At 41.3% G+C, this 16,642-nt stretch overlaps 1 protein-coding gene across 4 annotated transcripts in view; it reads right to left on the reverse strand.

The window, feature by feature from the left end:
* LOC146811575 (uncharacterized) overlaps positions 1 to 16,642 on the reverse strand; it is a 90,013-nt gene that overhangs the window by 53,464 nt on the left and 19,907 nt on the right. For 2 of the 4 annotated variants that reach the window (XM_085618547.1, XM_085618549.1), the window contains exons 4-5: positions 15,432 to 15,545; positions 14,917 to 15,027 (exon numbers count right to left, since the gene is read on the reverse strand). In XM_085618547.1, coding sequence (XP_085474673.1) covers positions 14,917 to 15,027; positions 15,432 to 15,545 — 225 coding nt within the window. Of the gene's footprint in view, positions 1 to 14,916; positions 15,028 to 15,431; positions 15,549 to 16,642 lie in introns of all 4 variants that reach the window. The other 2 variants (XM_085618546.1, XM_085618548.1) reach the window with 1 other exon arrangement.

Genomic DNA, 16,642 nt, shown 5'->3' on the forward strand with positions numbered 1-16,642 from the left:
GTAATTTATTATGGTTTACTATCCAGCACTTTCCCTGAGTTATGTTATGTTTGGAATTAGAATAGTAATTTATTATGGTTTACTATCCAGCACTTTCCCTGACTTATGTTGGATTGGAGTTAGAATAGTAATTTATTATGGTTTACTATCCAGAACTTTCCCTGAGTTTACAATTTATTTTTGATCAAAAGGGTATTTAGTCCTCTGGAACGCGTAGACCCTCGGTTTGAGTCGTCACATACTGTAACTACATATTCTGTGGGAAAGTTATGTCAATCCTGGCTGCGACATTCCACCTTAGCATCTGTTAAAGTTCATTTATCGAAGTTACATGACAAAATAGATTTGAATTATTTTGTTAAAGGTCCTGTGGGTGGCAGAACCAAAAGGTGGGCGTATGCTATTTACAACGAAGTGTGGAAATTTTCGCAAATTGAGGCGGCTTCAAGATTGAGAGCTATTGACCAAGCAAACATGGAAAAGGTTTTAGCCGTTATAGATAACAGCATTAGCACTCTCTCTTCCAGAATTTATACATTAGATAATATTGTTTCGTCAGTTGTTGATATTGTGCATGATGATATGTCTGTGTTATATAATGGTCAAAACCAGTTGCGTTCTGTTATGCAGTTTGCATGGACATTGCAGACGTTAAAGGCAGGGAGGGTCCCTTGGGACTATTTGAGCACTACATCGTTATTCATTCCTTTTAACATTACTGATAAGCAGCTATTTATGTCCATGAAAGATGCTACATATTCATTATTACATATTGAAAAATTAGAACCGTTACCTTTCTCTGTGGCGGAAATCAATTCAGTCACGTGGCTTATATACGGGTTGATAACTCTACCGTTCGCACTTCTTAAGTTTACGTCTTGTATGAAACATTATGCTCTGGGTAGATATGAACAGCTGGGCACCGCTTTCATACATGAGGTTTGGTCCCTCCCCTTTACGTATAGATGTACTAGGGACGGAACTGAGGTTTATCTGAAGGGTGAGGAATGTACCACGACACCAGATCATTCCTTGGTATGTAGGCACATTCAATTACACGGTGCATGCAATGTACAAGCCCCGATTTTGGCCTGCGTCCTACGAGGTGTCCCAGTGCCTGTGATTACGCCTTCTTTGACGCTGCTTGCAAACAGTAGTTATTTAATTTTGAATAATGAAGCTTGCTGCAGGATGTTAGTGGGAATCCCATATATAGTAACTGTATCGGAGAGGGTTGTCTGCTGCAATAATGTTCTCTTTTCACCCCCGCACGGGCGGGTGGATGTTTCCATCTGGCCTTCGATTCCAACCTTGAAAGCAGAGTTCAACAAGTTGAGCAGAATAAGAGCTGTATTGTCCCACAAAGAGGTGTCATTGACTTCCTCTCGTGAAACATTTGTCCTTCACGTTGCTAATACGCGCACTGAGGTACAGGCGGTTTTGAATACTGACCTCCCCCTACATTTCGGAGCTTTGATCCTAACTATTTTCAATGCCTCGTCCACGACCGGCCTGGCTAATTTTTTTAAACTTGTAGGCTCAGGCCTCGTGACCTCTTTCCAAACTATTTTTGGTGTGATTCCGGCATTTTTTCATTCGATTTTCTCGAGCATCTTTGGAGGTGTTCCGCTGCTTCTGGCGCTGGTGGCAGGTGTGCTGCTTTTACTTTTCATACTACGGAATGGCTGCTGTTTCTGTGCCACACGAGCACCTGTCCCGTCTGCATCTTCTTCGTGATAGGATGCTTGACTTTTATGGTACTCTGCCATTGGCGACTTTAAGCCTGGCATATGGATTATCCTTCAGGTATTCCTACTTCACCTGCGTGCAACCTGTATTTCACTGCCTGGATTGTCCCTTTGAATGGCCTCTGGATTTGTGCTTGACCAACACGGTGTCTCTGGTGCCGGATTTCGATCGACTGATGAGGCCCTTAGTGTCTCACGAGTTGGCCTGTTCTGGTGTCCGGATTATGGCTTGTGGTGCGGCGCATGGTATCCTGGGTAATTGGGACATATCAACGGCTGCCTACGACTTCTTGGCTATGAGCTATTTAGAGGAACATTCTGGTTGCCCTCCGATTGTGCTAGAGGCTCCGATGGTTGAAGAACACGTATGTTCCTTTTCTTTAATTAATTGGATGGCTGAGACTTTTAGTGGCCCTGCAAACGATTTTTTGTTGGAAGCAGTTGCCACGTATGCTGCCTATACATTCATGGATTAACTGAACTATCCTCCTTTGCGCCTGTGCTACTGGACAGCAACCTAGCGCAGCATTCATTTTTTTTTTCTAATCATTGTGTTACTTATAGTTTTTGGATGATAGTAGTTGTTAATATATGAAGTAAATTGTACATTTACTTATCAAGTTTAAATAATTTTTGTCAGCTATCTAAGTAGACATGGATAAGGTAGTTCATAAATGTTTTTACATGTAAGTTTCTGGTCGTTGTTGATAAGTTCAACATGTTCTTTTTTCACTCTAAAGAAGAACACTTTTTAATTTAGGGAGTTTATCTACTTTATGCTAAGTTCGAATGAAAAAAGCAATGGGATTTTACTTACTTCAAGTGTAGTATGACGTTTTGTAGTTGTAGTCGTAGGTTTGTATTTTCTTCTCTCAGCAAGGTAACCGTTTTTCTCCAAGTTTGGCCCAAAAATGGTAAATTACGTTAAGTGTATAATTGTTTTTATATTAGTGAGTTAATTAATGGTAGCTTTTGATTGGTTCAATTAGTGAAATTTCAAAATCATTGGTCGAGAACGTTATTTTGAATTAGAAAACCGTTAAATAATTATGTGTGTGAATAGTTTTGTAAAGTAAAATAGTTAAAAAAAAGTGTGTAAAATAAAAGAATAGTGCATATCGAGTTGGTAATAAAAAGACGATATTTTTTGTATATTTCTATAAGCAGATAGGTCGTCGATGTTAGTGTAGTCGATATATATGTCTAAGGTCATGTTATTTAAAATAAAGTCGATCATGTAGTAGTCGATATTTATGTTGTCGATATTAGTGTGAACGATATTAGGGTTGTCGATAAAAAAAAATCGATATTTGTGTGAATCCTTGTTTAAGTATAGGATGACGATATTAATGTAAGCGATATTTTAGTGACGATATTTATTTCTGACGATATTTATGTTAACGATATTCCATCATGGAACCTTTGTAAACAGCTCCTGCATGAGACACGAGGAAGGAGGATTGAGTGCTGCTTATGCTGTATGTACATTAACTGGAATAGTCGAAGCATCCTATTTACCAGAAGTCAAATCTGCACAAATTGCTGAATTGATCGCCTTAATTAAGGCATGCAAAATTGGGAAAAATTGGAGAGTAACCATATTTACTGACAGTCAATATGGTTATGGGGTTGTGCATGATTCTGGCCAACTGTGGTTGCAGAGGGATTTCTTGACTTCTTCAGGGACTCCTATTAAAAATGGAATTTTTGTGAAAGAATTACTAGAGGCAATTCAATTGCCAAAAGAGGTAGCCGTGGTTAAGTGTGCTGCTCACCAATCAGGAAATGACTATGTGACAGCCGGTAACAGATATGCTGACCAGGTTGCCCAACATTGTGCAAGGCATAAGATTGCCTTAAATAAGAAAATCGAAACTTGTGGAATCAGCTGCCAACTTATGCTACTTGCAGGAGTGGGAATCTGGGAGGAGGTGAAAGGTCTGCAGGATGCAGTAGACATGAGAGACAGGGAAGAGCGGGTGAAAATAGGATATCAGAGAAGGGCAGAAGATGGTGTGTGGGTTTGTTATGGTGGCAGACCAGTCATGCCAGACAGTATGCTTGCACCAATGGCTAGAATGTACCATGGAGACACACATGTGGGCAGAGATGCAATGATTCGACTCTTCAGACAAGATTGGTTTAACGCAAAGTTCAGGAATGTAGCAGAGAGCTTTTGCCAGATTGTTTAATATGTCAACAATGAACCCTGGCAGGAAAACCGTGGTCTGCATGGGAAAGATTGGGAAGGCAGAGGGACCTTTTGTGAGACTCCAGTTAGATTTCTTTCAACTGCCTGCTCGTCGAGGGTTGAAATATGTACTTGTCATAGTTTGTTTATTTTCAAAGTGGGTGGAAGCATACCCGACCTGAAGAAATGACAGCTTGACAGTGGCAAACTCTTATTAAGAGAACTCATTCCTAGATTTGGTTTTCCAGTAACGATTGAATCAGATAGAGAGTCACATTTTAATAATGAAATAATTCGACTAATCTGTGAAGCATTCAAAGTCGAACAGAAATTGCACTACGCTTACCGTCCAGAGGCTTCTGGAGTGGTAGAACAATTGAATGGCACAATCAAGTCAAGACTCGGAAAGGTGTGTGCGTCCACCCCACTGGAATGGCCTGATGCTTTGTGCCTCTTGTTCTGATGGGACTCAGAAGTATTCCAGACAGAAATACTGGATTGAATCCTCATGAAATACTCATGGGAAGAACAATGAGACAAGCATGTGTACCAGGACACAAGCTGTTGAATATAACTGACGACTTGGTTTTGGGGTATTGCAAAGAGTTGGCTGACAGAGTGCGTTCTATCTCTCATCAGGTTGGGAAGACGCTTTCAACAGACAGCTGAGTCACTCACATGATCTGAATCCCGGTGATTGGGTAGTTGTGAAGGATCACACTCAAGCATCGTGCCTAGCACCAAGGTGGGATTAACCGCATCAAGTTATTCTGACTACCTCAATAGCTGTAAAGTGTGCAGGGTTGCCTAATTGGATTCATGCAAGCCATACCAAAAGGGTACCAGCTCCTGAAGAAGAAGAGTTACAGTTGAAAGCAGAAATCGGTGTTGCTGAAGGTTGTGCAGCTGAAGAACTTCCTATAGAAGATCATGAAGTAGCTGCCCAAGATCAACCAAGCACTTATCAGGATGACTGGATCCCAGTGGTGGACATACCTGAAGTACTTATAAGAACTAGAAGTCAAACACAGTTAGATAGATAGGAAGAGAGTGCGGACCAGACAGGTATAGAAGAAGTCGCTCAGGAGATTAGGAACACGACTGTTAGGGAACCTGAGCAGGAACAGATAAGGAGAGAACAATATACTCAGACAGAAGAAACTCAAAGCACTGTTCCAGAGTCTGAGATGGGACAGTCAGGAATTAGAGAAACTGTTCAGGCAGAAGAAGGTAAAGAGGTCAAAAGATCTGAACAGGATCAGATAGGCATAGAACCGCAAGTTCAGGATACAGAAAAAAACCCAGACATCACTAATCCTGAACAGGGTCAGATTAGGGTAGATGAACCCATCCAGACAGAACAGGCTGAAATAATAAGCCCTGGACAAGGTCAGAAAGTGAGGAAATCTGAAGACGAAGCTTATCAAGTCGTGCAAAGGTCTAAAGAAAATAAAAGGAGTCTTGAAGAACCTGGCAGTGCAGTAAAGTTTACGAAAAGTCAAAAGGGTGATAATTGGCCAAGAATTATCAAGAGACTGAGGTATCGACTTAAGACAATCAATGAAGAACCTGATCAAGTGAATGAAGTAACTAGTCAATCTGGACCTTTCAAAGTAATACCAAAACGAAGTCACAGATTGAAGACATTGAATAACAAATTCAAGGGTCCTGAATGGACATATGTTATTCTTGAAGACTTTGAAAACCTCGATTTAAATGAAGCAAGTGATGAAGAACTGAACATTGAACAAGTTAAAGAAGTGAGACCGACCTGAAAAGAAAAAGGCACCCAAGGTGTTATCTCATACAAGGTTCTGAAGTTAAGAACATATAATCTTCTTGCCCAAGATGTCTGATGATAATGTTGCCGGAAAACCAAAACAATGCTGCATAAAGAAGTGCTGTAGTATTTGTATATGTAGTTTAATATTAGTCCTCATAATATGGGTGATATTAGCAATAGCTATTCCCTATCTGATGGTTACTGACAAACAAAACAGTACTAACACACATACAGAAGTTGCAAACATTAAAGGGGATAGACTTAGAAACACCAGATGAGCTAGATTTACACCACACTGTAGATAAGAATGAAACTGATTTAAATGTATTTGCATATCTCTTAGTACATTATGTAGAAACTATGAAAGTTAGCGATTGCCATGTTGCCCAAAATTGCCAAGCTCAGTAGCTGAGAGAGTAACTTATCATTTACCATTGACATATGGTATTTCATGTAGTGTACTAGCTAGTTTATTCTATAGAACTGGAAAGCTGCAGTATTATTATTCAAATGTAGATGTAATATTTTCAGCAGTTCCTATGCGAAAGAGCAGGAACCCTGTCCTTATTACTAGAGACTCACAATTCATGGGTGAATATTTCCTAACAATGAAGACAATAGATATAGCTGATGCACATAAACGCAACTTAACCTGCAAATGGCACGAAGAAGAAAATATATTTTTGAATTTAGTAGAAAATAGGAGACAGGATTTCCAAAGAAGAGCTTCTGAACCGAAACCTCATATACCTAAGTGGGCTGAAAGGGAAGACCTTTTACTAACTGGCAGGACTCATGCTGCTATGTCCCTGGACTTTGAAAAGAAAGGGAAAATCTGTCTCAATAGGCTTAAAAGAGTATAACAATGTATTTATTGGTTCCAGTGAGTGTGAACACAACTTCTTAGTAATTGGGGGTTGGGGACTAAAAGGAGGAACTGATCCAGTATTTCGAGGAATTTATTGTATTTGTGGAAACAAAGCCTATTTTAGATTACCTGATCACTGGTATGGGAGTTGCTATGTCGGAATAGTATTCCCTAAAGTCTATTGTGTTAAAAGAATCACTGGAAGCAATAATGACAGTAGTGAACTAACAAGATATAAAAGAGCTAGTTTTTCGGAAATAGTAGGTGATAGATTTGGTGCATTGAAACCTTCAGTGGGGGTCCTGCTAAATTCTCGAACAATTTGTCAATTGTCAACAGTAGTTGATCTGTTATCTACTGACACTGCTGGAGGATTTCTACTGATCAATACAGAATTAGTTGCTGTCAGATCTATGGTTTCGCAAAATCGACTTGCCCTTGATATCTTATTGGCAAAAGAGGGTGGAGTCTGTAAAATGCTGAAAGCGCAACATTGTTGCACGTATATACCTGACAAAAGTGTCGTGATTGGAAGATATATAAAAAATATTACACATTTAGAAGAAGAACTGAAACCACTGGAGGTTGACAATGTATGGAAGAAAATAACAAATAGTTTTTCCACCATAAGTAATTGGTTTTCTAATATAGGTAAAGGTATCTTAGGTAGGTCAAATATTATTGCCAATCATGAGCATAACTTTGCTAGTTCTGATGATTATGTGTTGTCGCAAATGCAGTGGGAAAATAAAGAAGTACGAAGTGAATGAGAAAGTTAGGAAAAGAAAATTAGAAGAAATACGACTTGAAGAAATTAAAGGAAATATCTATAAAAGAATGAAAGGATCACAATTTGGGAAACAATAAAGATTTGAAGACATCGAAATGGTAGAATGCTTAAGTTGGCATCTGGTTTAATAGAATTTAGTGATGGCATAAAATGCCATCAGAGAGGGGATTGATGGAGCAAGGTTTCACATCTAAAGAAACTTGCTTGTATGCAATCCTCTCGAATAACATGTAATACTGTAACCAACTTGTCCAGGAGTACTAAAATTGCACCACATTTTACATAATCATATCTAGGGGAAGCTTTTCTATGTGCTGTCTTAATAAGTAACTTGAGTGTCCTAAAATTGGCCGCTAAAACGTGGGAAATCTTCAGCGCCTGCAACTACCACATCACGTGGCGTGACGTTCGTCTGTTGCTTGGGGGGAAATCTTTGCAGCTGCGCAGTAGCTTCTAATATGGGCGCTTCAAAGTAACATACTAATGCGCATGCCGAGCTGAAACTAACCTATGCACGTACTACTAAGCTATTAATGTGAAAGATTTATTAAGTAAATGGGGTTAGAGTAGAAGTAAGTGGTATACAGTGAATTCATTTAATTTTGTATTCTAACATGTCTCTCTTTGACTTTATTAATAGTTCGCATTTGGGCCTTGGAGGGTGACTGATGTCCTCATCCTTTGTGGCAACCACGCATGCGTCTTACCTCTCTGCTCTCAAGTCCATGAAGTCATGGGACGTCTGCCAAACCCTAAGCCTAGCAAGGACATGGGAACTCAACTTTCTGAACGCTATGAGAGGAAATTATAAGAAACATTGTACCATAAATGTATCGATCAGAATATGAAATGCTTGTGGGAATAAAGCTTGTGGGTATTAAAATTAAGGGGAGGGGAGTTAGACAATAGACTAAAGAAAATTATTGCACTTGGTATGGTGTGATATCCTCACCCCACTGCTTGACCCAATCAAATTGCGGGTGAACATGGAATTGAAACATTTGGGGGTGGATCATACACTTGAATTTGGTATAACAGAGGTAAGTTCTAGATAGTTAGGTACACTTGATGCTGAGATGCTAATGCTATGCTGAGATGCTGCCCGAATTTGCTGCAACCTGACAGAAGAATTCTACACTAGGGACAATTCGCGGCACACCAGAGGAGGCACATCTAGGAAGGGGTCCGGACGTGCCTGAGCCGGAGAGAGTAGCACCAGAGAGGGGTGTAACGCTGGCATTGCACTAGAAGAGGTCACCTTACCCTGTCCAGAACCTGTCCTGAATCCTTGACTCATTGATGTCGGGGTCCTCACACCATTCTAGGTAAATATATCTGTAGGGTAAAAGCTCCGTACTTGCTCTTTGTCCTTTCTCTCCTCAGGTGCTGTCATTACAAGAATTTATTAATGCAAACTGATTATAAGCTAATTGTAATATTTTACCTGATGGAGATTTTCTGGCATATACATGTGTATTTGATTTGACTTACAAAATTATTAATTCAGATAAACTTTTAAAGCTCCTCCTGAGTCTGTGGTTCTTTAAACAAAAGAATAAATGCATTGTTGTGATTTCCTCCCTATTCTAATCTACTACTAGATGCTTCGACTGTACATTTTACTCAGGATATAGGATTGGTATGAATACTGGTGTAAAGGTTTCCTAGGGTAAATAAAATTGATGACCAGTGGATATCTGCCAGCTCATGGTGTGTATGAATGTATATGGACCCAAATGAATGTTGTGTGTATGAATGTGTTGAGCTGGTAAACTCCGCTGCATCAGTGGGTGAATTCTTTTTTATTTCATTTGCGGAAAGCGGATGACAAATCTTAGACAATTCCAACCATTTCTATTGGTTTTACATCAGCCTGCCCCGGATTATAAATTTAGAAAAAACAGGAACATAAGCAGAATGTGCTGCAGCAAAAATATGCCTCTGTGCAAAGAGAAATTATTAGAGCGATCCAGAACTGTCAGGGGCCGTACAATGTACTTACCTTAATGGTAACTATATTAAGTTAAATACACTGCTTGCGTCTTGACAGTGCATGAAGCAAGTTTCCAGCAAGGGAGCTCCTTTGTGGCACAAGAGCAGCAGATCAGCCCTAGTTCCTCTCTGCAGGCGGGAAATAAAGAGGTGAATTTTGGCTACATTTTTTTACCCACCCCTAGTTAGTACAGTATATCCATTCACTAAACTAAAAGCACATCTGGCAAAGAGAATGTAGAGTAGGGTAGCTATGAATATAGCAGCGCCTCCCTCATCCCCTTTTCTACATCTGTGGTACGAACCAGGTGAAATCTGTGGTTAAAGAGAGTTTTTTATTTATAGTGCACGGGTGTGGCATGTTCCACAGGCCCCCTAATTCAAGAAAATATTTAGTGTTTGGTTCATAAGAAAAGCCAGAAATCTACTCCTTTTTGGAGGATTCTGTGTTTGGATCAAAATTCCGACTTTCTTGGATATCAAAAACAAATTCTAGAAGTATTCATGGGAAGTGCAAATGTGTAACCATTTACAAAGATCGAAAGTGTAGCAGGTGTACTACTTGGCCTGAAAAACCTTTGATTTTATTGCTTCACTGCAAAATTATTTTTCACCATGAAAAGAAAAACCACTTTCCCCTAGACCCATACAACTTGTGGAGGTGGTCTCCCCTATGTCCTACCTGAAACTGATTTACTCTTGCTTTTGGTAAACCATTTTCATTACAGGAAGCTATCTGAAAATGGTTCGTGAATACCCACAAGAATGCTAGTTTGTGGGGTTTCACCACCTGTTGTAGGGAGTTTCGCCTTGAAATGCAGAACAGATTTGGTCCGGTTTAAGTGATGCTGTACTAGTAATTTTACATGCGAGTCAGTTCGACAGAACAACATACGCAGTAAGAAGTTCACTGCTTAGTCTTCCCTATTCAGGCCCTTGTGATATATCCAAATTAGTGACATCGGGAGTGATGTACCTCGAGAAGGTGCTCTACTATTGCTAGTGTCTGATAGGAGAAGGCTTTATAGTGAGAAATTTATTGTATAGTATTGTATAGCGTTTGTGGATTTCCAGCTGCAAAGAAAACATGCATCATAGCAAGAAAGTAGCCTTTTTAATGACAGAAAATGCTCACTGAAAGAATGGAAAGTATCACTGATTGCCCGAAGAAATAACTTTACAATCAACTTTCAAATGCAGAGAGTAAAATAGCCCCTCCCCCCAAAATCTTACTTCGAGCACTGGGTAGATGTTTGAGGACTAAGTGCCTCTTTAAAAGTTGCTTATTATTTGGTGCCGGATACCACAGGCCAGATTCTCTGATTCCAGGCAGTATTCCCACACCAAATCTTTGATGGTGTTGGTTATTCCACCAAGAATGGAGAATCCCTGAATATCAGGTCCTTTTCCGCATGATATGCCCCCTTTGAGGCTGAATAACCGACAGCGAAGGGGTCAGTGGGGTTGGCTGATTGCCTCGCGTCTGGGGCAGTCACAGATTGGTACCAGAGTAGCGTGCTACTCGCCGAAAAAAGCGCTTCAACACTCCATCAGGGGTAACAAGCGCTATATAAATGCAAACTTTTTTCCCTCTTCTATCCTCCGCTATCCTTCTGAATCCAAATAACTGACTAACATATCCACCACTCAAATTACTTTCATATTTCACTATACTAATTCAACACTATTCCTTTATGGATTCCGGCATAGCGTGCTACTTGCCGAAAAAAGCACTTTGACGCCTCGTCAGGGGTAGTAAGCGCTATATAAATGCAATTAAAATACAATACAATAATGCTATGGGGAGTGCTGTATGCTCCTCCGGTGAAGCTGCACGGATTGTGTAGGGAGGGGCAAGGCAGTAACATACTGTAGCCAAAGCAATAAAATACTTATACTAAAGCACCATGCCTAATTCTGACCAATAATAAAAATGCAAAATTTTAGTTTTTTGTAATCCTCTTTTTTCATGCTTTTAACTTATGCGGGGCCTTGTTGATTACCTGAGACCTGCTCGCATTATGACCATGATTGGGCAAGGTCAAGTGGGAGATGGGAAATGTGAACTGTTAATAAGGTTGACTAAGTGAGCCCCGGGTGACTGTGATGAGCTGCTATGCATGCTGCACTTTATAATGTTGTTCCTGACCCAAACCAGTTGCATGCTACTGGTTAATTTTGGCACCTACTGTCTTTTTTTTTTTTAACAACAAATTGTATTGATTTTATAACACCAAGTGGGCAAAACCCAGTAAACGGCATATAGGCATATGACAAAGTGTATGAGCATGAGATACTGAGGATAGCCTCACCAGGAGGTCTGCGAAACATCCGCCCTAACATCCCGCACCTCCCCCCTCCCCCCAACTCTGCACCACACATCCCATGAGAAGCAATAACTACATGCACAATAAGAAGAGTAGGTCCACAGCTACCGCCAATTAACACATTAGATTGGTGAGTAATTGATAACCAGTCGTTCGATAGGGTCTTGACTTGCTGGTTGTAGAAGGATAGACAGGTCAATACCTCGGTGTTTTGCCCACCTGGCCCAAATCTTCCCATGTTTCTGCGGTAAACCCCGGGCCTGAAATACCGCTACTTCAGCTGACATACATTTATCTAAGGCTGTTTTCCATGCCGCTACCCTGGGGGGAGAGGAAGACTTCCAATGCTGCGCAATGTCGCGCTTGGCTAAAGTGAGACCTAGGAACAGGAGGTGTCTCTTGTATCTGTTCCCCCAATGTCTTCTGTGCTGTGAAGAAGTATCAGTCGAGGGTCAGCCGGGATGTCCCACGCCAGTACCTGCCCCAGGCAGGACAGCACACCCGACCAAAAGTGTTGTAGTGCACCGCAACTCCAGACAGTGTGAAGGAACGACCCATCATCAGAGTTACAACGGAGACATGTAGGGGACTGAATAGCTCCCATCTTCTAGAGGCGAAGGCGGTGTAATATATTCTGTGAAGGTATTTGAACTGGATCAACCGGTACCTAGAGGAGGCAGCAGCATACCTAGGGCTGGCAAGGGCCTCGGTCCAGTCATCATCTGTCAGGGCCGGTAAGTCCGCCTCCCACGCCGCCCGGGTCCGAGGTATGTTTGTTTTGGAGTGTGTAGTCAAGTTTTGATCAATTTGGTGGATTTTATGTGCCCCTAGATCCCCCATTAACAGTCTGCCTTCCATGGGGTGGAATTTAGGTAGGGACTGGAGGTGCTTTATCAGAGAAAACATGGCATAGCGGAGTTGTAAATACTTATGGAACTGAGGTTTGTGTAAGTCAAACTCCTCCTGCAACCTCTGAAAGGATTTTAAGCGTGGGCGCCCGCATTACATCTCCTAGTGTAGATATCCCTATATCATCCCATCTGCGAAACCCGGTCAGGGTGGAGACGGGCCGGAGGTGTGTGCCCTGCCAAAGGGGAGTTGTGCCTGTCAGCATGCCCCACCAGCCCATGGACCTGGACACACGTCTCCAGATTTGAATTACCGTGCGGCAGGCTGGGGGGAGCGCCTCCAAGGACAAGTTGCTGTATAGGAGAACCTTTTGTCTTTTTAATGTGAACTTAATATATCTGGGATTTTGGGTTATTGACCATTCATTGTGTTTTAGTGTTGGAAATTTTAAGTGTTTACATTGTTGTAAGCCAAAGTCATGTGTTGGTTAAATTGATCCAAATGTGTGCTGCACACTACTAAATTTATGGCATTCTTGATTGTTTACGAATGAATCGGGTAATGTGCAATATTTCTGTAAGGATTTATTTCTTGGAAATAAAGTATAGTTGATTTGATTTGACTCAGAGGCTCCTACATTTGTGCAGCACATATTAAAAAGATGAGTACTGGGGGTACTGATATATTCCTGCGTGGCATTAACTAGGGTGAATACGTATGGAAGATCAGGTCGTTTCCAGATTTATCCTGAAAGGAGATTTTGTGAAAAATCTCTGCAGAGCGGCCTATGCAACTCAGACTGCCATGGGTGGCACAAGGCAGATCTCCCTTTGGAGAACCCAGACAGAAATGTTTCGCCCTCTTGGAGAAAGGTTCCAAGGGCTAGTGGGTCTGGCACTGAACCAGGCGGAGACATGGGTGCGAAAGCTCATTTCTGAGCTCATGTGATCCTCCACAGGCGCAAGATGTGGAGGTTAGATGTGGAGGTTGAAGAGGAGTTGCCAATAATAGACCCACTGTCTGCTAATTCTATTGTGGATGACACACTGAAAGTCACTGCTGTTGGACAACAATTCAGATGGGTGAGGTTACAAACCCTCCTTATGTCAGTCGGACGAACTAGCTTGCTACTTAAAACTAAGCCCCATCATTTACGGCCACCACTTTGAAATGTCCCCAGCTGCCACTGGAGGTTAGGGTGCTGGGCTGAAGAGGCAATGGACTGCCCCTGCTCACATGTTCTTGTCACTTCGTCATTTATTGTGCTACAGACCAAGAGTAGGTGTAGAAGGCTTCTGGGTTAAGAACTGTCGAAAAGTGAAGCAGGATCCCACCTGGAACCCTAACAACATCAAACTGTGTTGATCAGGTGACGTGGTGATCACAGAGTTGAGGAACGACAGCTCACGTGACTGTGAGCCATAAAGATAGAATGTGAGATACAAGACTTGGGTTTTTCATGTGAGGATGTGAAGAGTTTTAAAAAGGCCAATAATCTAGGGAGCCAAGATTCTAAGGGAAAAAAACTGTAAACAAAAATCACAGATGAAAGTATTAGTGTTTGGATTAGTGAAAGGGATACTATTAGGGGAACACTGAGGGTAAGTTTAATGGTGAGGGTAGGGTTAAACTGTAGGTTATTGTTAGGCCGACAGTTTAAGGCACGAGAGGGAACAGGCACAGTTTTAGACCAAGGCACGGGGTTAGGAATAGGATTAGAGCTGGGATCCGAGTACGCGGAGGGGTGGGGTATAGTTTCAGGGTTAGTGCTATGGTAATTATGATGTTAGGGCTATTGTGGGGTTAAGAGCGAGGGTTGGGGAAAGGGAAAGCGTTACAGTTTGGGACAGTGTTCAAAGATTTGTTTTCCCATTGATCTGGTTTCTCAGGAAGAGGTGGCGGGTGTCATTATACGTGGTACATGTAAACAAAAAAATAACAGATGGTTGTTGTTCCAGAGGATTCTTGGTTCCTTATCCAGAGATCGGTAGCTGTAAGCACTATGTACCCAACTGGGGAGTGCACAGCAGACACTCGCATAGTTCTCATGAATGGCTGTGAGAAAATTTACCACAAGCAAAGGCACTGAATCATGGCGAGACTGCGTGTCCGTAAAAGTAAATTTGGCAAACTTTCATCCAGCAGTTTCCAGGTTTTGCACAACAAGGTTTGCCATGGGAAAAAATATGTTAAATTGAAAAAAGTCACAAGTGACAAACTTAGGACCGGATGTGTAGCATACCTGAACTGAGAACAAGGCTACTCTGTGATGATTATAGAAAAGCAGAGGCAGCAGGACATGTGCTTTAAGTATTCTCGCTCTGTTCAATGTCGTTAATATAGCGGGCGGGGAGCTTGTTTTACTTACCCAAGTTAGGGTCAGTGCGGCCTTTATCTTCTTCTGACCCGGGATGATCAATAACAATTACAGCCTGCTCTTCTGTCCTCAAACAAGAGTTCTTATTTGGAATTTGAGATCCTGGAGAATATAATATATATATATGAAAGTAAATAAATGGAAGTTAAAAATGTAAACAAAACACCATTCTTCTAAAGAAGCAATATCCTTTATGGGGAGTAACGAAGAACAAACCAAGGTTTTAATTTCTTCAAATCTCAGCTGTATGGAGGGAGATGGTGCTCATTCTTTTTTGGCCAGGTTTAAATCAGAAATCTTGAAATGCTATTCTTCTACTGTACTAAGGATGTATCAAAGTCACATATTAATGATTACCGTTCTGTGGAGGTCTTCAGTCTGAAGGACTGTAACATTGCTGGGAATCCAGACTGCCTCTTTTAGGTGAAACTATGGCTTGGGATGGGGGAACATTGTGCATGCAATGTGCTGTGTGTCACAGAAGCAGAGGTTCCATGCCTGTTTACCTGTTTTCTGGCTGTTGTTTCTTTCTCTTCTGCTTGTGTTATCTTGATAGTTTTGATGTAGCGGTTCTTTTCCATTTTTTCCGAATACAACTTCAGGTTGCGAAACTGTGTTATCTGCTGGGTAAATATGTAAATCCATCATTTCCATACTAAGATCAATTGCGGTTAGTCTCAAGTTCCATTTTAAGACTTCTGCCACCATCACTCTCTAAGTGATAAATACTGCAAACAAAAAAAAGTCTTACCTGTGCCAACAGTTCCTCAGTTTAGGCATTTCTACAAAAGCTTATATTTTTTCACTACTAGTAACATCCACCATTGCCGACAGCAGTATACCAATTCTTGTTGAAGTCTCATGGATGCCACTTTATTTCTCCCATTCCCACAAACTTCTTTCTCTCTTCTATGTCTCCTTTAAACCGGAGGTCTCTTTTTCTAGAGGATTCTGGTGCTCCCATAAATATCTTTCTTACCTCCATAGAAGTGTTTGCCTTGGGTGTCTGTCTTGCTCCTTCTTGATTTCTCACGTACTCCTCAGGATGTGTTCTTTGTTCTCCCTTAATGCCTCACTTGCCTGATTGGATATTTGTTTTGTTCCCATGGATACCATTACTCATTCTGGAAATCTTCTGTACAAACAGAGACGTTTCTGTTGCTTCTCTGATGGCACAGTTACTTGTACCTCTGTTCTCCTATTGTCTCTGTTGCTCTCCTAGATGTCTTTCATACAAGCTTGATTGGACTACGCTCTTGCCTCCCCTGAACATGCCTCTTACGTTTGTGAATGTCTTCTTGCTGATCTGGCTATCTCTCTTTCTACTCTATACGCCTCTTGTTCCACTGTATTTCTCCCGTCCCTTCAATTCGGCCCTGGTCTCGAGTCTTCCAAATGTTATTTTTGCTTACTCCAACATGTGATTCTATCTTTGTCTGCTTCACCCTATGGTAGTTCAAAAAATCTCCATCTGCCTGATTTCCTCCTCCCTGGATGTATCTTTTGTTACTTTACTCCGAATGTCTTCCCCAGTCTCTCTTTCTCCTGCTCTACGATCTATTTTCTATCCATATACGCCATTTAGACTGTGAGCTCAGAGTTACCTTCGATAATAAATTATTGTGGGGAAATGGAAGATTGACCAAAGTGAATTATTTCAAAGTTGTGGGAATCACGTTATGGTTCGTAGGCTGTAACTCCAATAATTAGAGTCTTA

Source organism: Triturus cristatus, chromosome 7 (genome assembly GCF_964204655.1).
Source record: "Triturus cristatus chromosome 7, aTriCri1.1, whole genome shotgun sequence".
NCBI lineage: Eukaryota > Metazoa > Chordata > Amphibia > Caudata > Salamandridae > Triturus > Triturus cristatus.